This window comes from Nannospalax galili, unplaced genomic scaffold, assembly GCF_000622305.1.
Source record: "Nannospalax galili isolate Female #2095 unplaced genomic scaffold, S.galili_v1.0 scaffold11, whole genome shotgun sequence".
NCBI classification, from domain to species: domain Eukaryota; kingdom Metazoa; phylum Chordata; class Mammalia; order Rodentia; family Spalacidae; genus Nannospalax; species Nannospalax galili.
Window position 1 is genome coordinate 4536578 of NW_008330735.1, and position 5857 is coordinate 4542434.

Consider the following 5857-nt stretch of genomic DNA (forward strand, 5'->3'; position numbering starts at 1 on the left):
TATATGTATATATATAAAGGTTAAAAAATCAAGCTGCATCATTTACTCTATGAAAAACTGCAATTGGGAGAATCACATGAATCACATGTATATAAGAATTATAAGCTCATTACTTGCAACATTTTCATAATTATGTTGGTACAATCTGAAAAAGACCAAGAGTGTAAATGAACAGATGACACTTCAAACTTTGAACTATTTTCTGAGAGAATTAAGTCTAATGAATTATGTCTGTTGAGTGTCACAGAAACTAAACAGCAAATTCAATAATCTCTGATTTAATTTATTATATTTTCACCATTTAACCTCCTGCAGGCTCCCTAATGTCTATTCAGATCTATATTAAATTAGGCACCAATGCTAATGAAGGGCAATAAACGTGGCTGTCAGTGGATTTTTCTTTCATTAAGCACATTATCCTCTTACTGAGCTGTAAATGCGTAAACATTAGTTTTGTTTAACCATGCAAAAAAGACAGGAAGAAAATCATTTTTTAATTGCACCCCTTAAGCAATTTATTGTGGGGATGTTAGGATATTATTTTCATTTTTACCTTCAATTTTTTTGAATGGATCTAAAAAGTGCTCTCCGGTTGAAACATAAACATCGGCTTCTGGGGGTATGTCTTCAGGTTTGAGAGCTTCCTTGCCGGTTGCCAAGAACACTCGTCGGGCAGCCGTGGTCAAATTCAGCTTGTCCGTGCATTCCTCCAGCAACTGGGAGAAAATAACAGGTAAGACAAAGTGATTTATGACAAATAAAGTAGCACATCTCCATAAAACAAAAACAGGTCAAGTGAGTCCCTTGACAATTCACAGCTTAAGCAGTATACAGGGGTTATAGTTTCTAGCAGCTGAAAATATGAAAATAAAAAGGAAATCGAATGCTAAGAATACATCATTATTATTTAATCTTATCTTTAAATATTCTGTGTTTCAATAACTCTTCAAAATATATACTCACTGTATTTGTTTCATTAATCAATTTGCTGATTTTAAAAGAGGAAAGAAGTGAATGCCTGTTAAGAGTTCGGGACATGTCTGCAATTTACAGATTCAAATATTTAACAAGAAAATCTGAGCACAATAAACACTGTCTTTCTTATTTTTATACTATAAAGAAAGCAAGAGAGAATACGAGGAATTGAAAACTTTGGAATATTAGTTACCAAGGTGATCGTCGGTGCAATAATTTTGGCAAAGATTGTTCTAGATCCATTTTTGTAAGTTGTCACTTTAATCACTCTTGGTTGAAGCTTATATCTTTGAGATAATCCTGGGCAATTCTGGGTTGACCTAAATTTTAGAGAGGAGAACTCTGAAATGCTCAAGGAAAAAGAAAAAAAACTGACAAAATTCTATGCATATTAATTACTAGAGCCATTTTAAAAATGCTGTCTTACGTTTGTTAAATTGTTATAAGTCCTAAACATTGTTCTTATAAATGATTATTCTCCAATAAAACTTCAGATGTAACGAGATCATCATTAATCAAATATCCAAAACTACAGCAGGATGTTTGTCAAGGCTGTTCCTATCTCAGAATGAATCCTTATAATCATTGTATTCATGAGCACCATAGCATCACATACCCAAGGAAGTAAAGCTAGATACTTGATATGTTCTGATAGCCAAAACAATAATATAGTCTTAAAATCATGGAATATTAAATGGCAAAGATTTCTCCCTAAATCTTCATGCTTATAAAAATTCTTTGAAATTGAAATTCAAATTGGTTATTATTATGAATACTTTAAGAGTTCATTCCATTTCCTACATTTCAAATTGAGAGCAGTCAGACTTGAGATTTCTAGGTTTAGTCAAAACTAGTTTTGATTTTTTTTCCCAAAAGTACATGTAAATTGTCAAAAAAATTATTTCAGAATTCTCTAAGCATGATTTGTAATGCCACCAAAGCAGGGCCAGCAACTTAAAATAAAAACATCTATTAAAGCCACAACATATCCAGACACTTAAGGTAATGGAAATCTCAGGTTCCTGGTTCTGTTCTCACCAACATTTTCTTCTGTCCAGGAACTCTTAGGTTAAGAGTTTATGATAACAATGTGAAAACATATGTACAAGATGGCTTTATAATAACTTCACTTCTGTTGACTCTGTTTAAAATATTGGTTAAATATCAAAAGTATATATTTCTACTTTAAATAATTATCTTGTGAGTAGTATTTCTTAGCCTCATTCTGATTACCCAGGCTAAAATGAATCTCAAGTTTTCCAAAGTGTCATTATTAACGTCCTAACTCGTGTTTTCAGAGGGGAAAAAAACACACCCAAAACAGAATCCTAACCCAAGAAATATATTTTAATGTCTGAAGCTGAATCACTATAAATTCTGCTCAAAAAAAGAGCTTTAACAATTGGTTAAAAAGAACAGTGAATGGCTTTGATTACCTCAGTTGACCCACTGGAGCCCTGACAGGTCGGTTTCTCTTGGATGCTGACATAAAATGAGAATTGTTTTTACTGTTGTTATTTGTAACTCTCTGGGTTTGATATTTCCTCCTGGCTGTGATCTGATGCTGTTTGATGTGTAGAACAATCTTGAAACCTGACCCTTCTGATACTACCACTGAATGCAAAAGTCTGTTGGGGCCAAACTGAGGCTGCAAACAATCATCAGTAGTTTTAATAACTGCTTTTGCCTGGGATGGCATAAACTCCCTAAGAGAAACAACATGCAGAAGAGCACAATGAATCCATTGTAATTGCTTATTAACATCCACCATGTAATAACTACTTGTAGGCTGTTTGTTAGACAAAATACCACTCAGCCAGGATTTTAAGGCTTATAATATTCCTGAAGGGTAGGCAGTGTTTTTATCTCTGTTTTACAGGCTTAAGAAATTGAAACTCAAAGAGGTTAAGTAAACTTACCCAATATAATCAGCCAGAGACAAGGTAAGAGTTTGAATCAAGTTTGTCCTAGAATAAAATGCAAGTTTATAACCACTGATCTTCTTTAATTTTTAAATCTTATCTGTATGAGTTTTTGCCTATATGTACCACCTGCATGCAATGCCTGCAGAAGACAGGAGGATATCCGATCCCCTGGTACTGGAGTTTACAAATGGTGGTGAGAAGCCATGTGGGTGCTGGGAACAGAACCTGAGTCATCTGCAAGGGCAGCCAGTGCTCTTAACCACTGGGTCATGTCTCCAGCTCCTTCCATTGCTTTTCTTTTTTTATTTAATTTTGTCAATTTTCATACAATATAGTACTTGATTGTACTTAGATCCCCTCCCATCTCCACACTCTCACAGTCCCTCATCCAGTTTAATGCACGCACACACACACACACACACACACACACACGTTTAATGCACATATATATGTACGTACAAATGTGTGTGTGTGTGTGTGTGTGTGTGTGTGTGTGCGCGCGCATGCGCTGTGTATTGCAGTCTATAGAGTCTGATTTGTGTCCCCAAATGTCCTCCAGTATGGGTCAATACACTGGGCCAGAGTCCTATCCCTTTAAGACACTGTCTCTCCCCTTCTCAACAGCCAAAAGTTCCTTAGATTGGGTTGGGGTTTCTTACCTACTTCCCCATGTCTATGCTGGGATTTTGTCTGGTTTGAGCTTTCATAGGATTTTTGCATGCTGTCACCATTGCTGTGGGTTCATATGCATTTCCTTGTGGTCATCCACCCCTTCCATTTCTTTCAAACTTTCCTTCTTCTCTTCCAAAATGATTCCTGATCCTTGGGAGGCAGTGGTTGGAACTAGGTACCCTATTCAGGGATAAGCACCCTACAGCCTCTTGTTCTTTACACATTGGCCAATTTTGTGTTTCCCTGTTAATCATCATTTGCTACATAAGGAAACTTCTCTGGTGAGAATTGAGAGATAATTCATCCTAAGTCTAGAGGTTGCATTGAAGATGTGTTACTTAGGGCTAAGTGTCTCACAGACACTTATTCTCTGCATTTGACCAGGGCTGGAACTCTCAAATTGTTTCCATCTGCTTCAACAAGAAGTTTCTTTGATGAGGGGTGAAAAGAACACTTATCTGTAAATATAAGGATACATATTTAGAATGAAATAAGAAATCACATTGATCTAGGGATGTGGTAAAAGTAGATTTTTCTCTAGGGTCTATAACCTCTCCAGCTACGTGTATTTAGCTATGTTTACAGTACCACGTGAGCTCCCTCCCATTGAGCAGGCTTTAATTCCAATTAAACAGCTATTGATTACCCCTAAGATAAAAATGCCAGTACTGCACTAATAGTAATGGTTTTCTGGGCCAAGCACTGTTGTTTATTAGGCTTTACAGCTGGGTAGGACCACTGATTGCTTTTCTCCCTTTCAGCTTGTATAGTATCCCCTGATACCATGAAAGCCTCCAGCTTGATTGCTCCAAGTCCTGTGTCTGAAGTGTAGCATGTCTTCAGCAATAGGGTCTTACATTCAAGTTCTGGAAGGCAATCAAGGGCTATGGCAATAGCTTGTGTTCTTTTGGGAGTCCTTTTGACTACCCTGACCAACAACTTGAATGGAGGTTTCTCCTGCCTGGCACTGTGTTTTTTGTTATATAGCCTTCAGGTATACACATGCACTCATGTTCAGATATTGTATGTGTATATTTCAGTAGAACTTTGAACTAATACTTTTTCCTCTGGTTTTTCATACCATTTAAGCATTATTTAACCGGGGAGGGAGTAGGGAAGTTTATACAGGCAGAGTAAGATGAGAGAGAAAAATGCCATTGCTGTTCTTAATTGAACTAAAGAAGTTTGTGTAATGTTTGGAAAATATAAGGAGGATTTTAAGTTTTATGATTCACTTTAAACACAAGTTCTCTCAGTATTAGGAAACATGTAGAGATGTGGTTCCTATCTTCACAAAACTTACAAACTATTCCCCAAGAGTGAATATATGTTTGATAATGCAATCAAAATTTTCTGCAGGCTAGGTTAGCATGAGCAGGAGTAAGAGAGACAGACCTGGGATTAGGATGACTGACTCAACCCAGCTTGCACAGTCCTGCTCTAGTTCTGAAACTGAAAGTCACAGTTCTCAGGAACTCCCTCCATCTCAGAATCACTGGGACTGGTGGATCACCCATTTTCCCAGTGCTCAAGTTGAATGAGTGGCATTTAGATGATCAATGGTCTGTGAACTGAGGCCCATATAACCTGGCATGGTATACAAATAAGAAGCAGCAAAGGTGAAATATGTATAGAGTTTGCTGTTTGAGAAAATGGACCATACTTCTACATAATTGAGAACACCAAGCTGTAGGAGGATAAGGCATACAGGATGCTGAGCCGCCATATGTTCCTGTAATCAGGACCACTTTTACATAAATCCAACCTCTCTCTCTATTTTTCTGGTAATAGCACTGCATCTTTTGGGGGAATTTGCATTGGCATTCTTTCCTATCTCATGATGATTCTAGTATGGTAAAGACAACAGATTATATAAGATTTTCCTGATACATTGTAAAAACAATCAGTTTAAATATGTGGTTCAATTATGTATTTATGACCTGCTTTTCTCTAATATTTTATATATAAAGACAAAGAAAGGGTAATTTTCCATGTTACAGATCATTTTTGAGGGTTGAGGAAATAGCTCAGTCAGTAAAATGCTTGTTGTTCAAGTATGAGGAACTGAGTTTGAGTTCACAGCACCCATGTAAAACACTAGCCAGGAGGGCACAACCTGTATTCTCAGGACTGGGGAGGCAGAGAAAGGCAGACCTGGAGCTCATGACCAGACAGCCTAGCCAAATTGGTGAGCTCAGGTTCAGTGAGAGACCCTGTGTAAATCAGATATAAAACAATAGAGGCAGACAACCCTAGCCTTTATATGCACCCATATGGGCAAACTC

General features: G+C 37.0%; 1 protein-coding gene across 1 annotated transcript in view; it reads right to left on the reverse strand.

Moving 5' to 3' along the window:
* Nucleotides 1-2746, reverse strand: part of Dcdc1 (doublecortin domain containing 1) — a 469865-nt gene extending 467119 nt beyond the window's left edge. Inside the window, 5 exon segments of the mRNA XM_008851730.2 lie at nucleotides 554-716; nucleotides 1169-1325; nucleotides 2412-2491; nucleotides 2493-2566; nucleotides 2569-2746. Coding sequence (XP_008849952.2) covers nucleotides 554-716; nucleotides 1169-1325; nucleotides 2412-2491; nucleotides 2493-2566; nucleotides 2569-2746 — 652 coding nt within the window.
* Between the last annotated feature and the right edge of the window lie 3111 nt (nucleotides 2747-5857).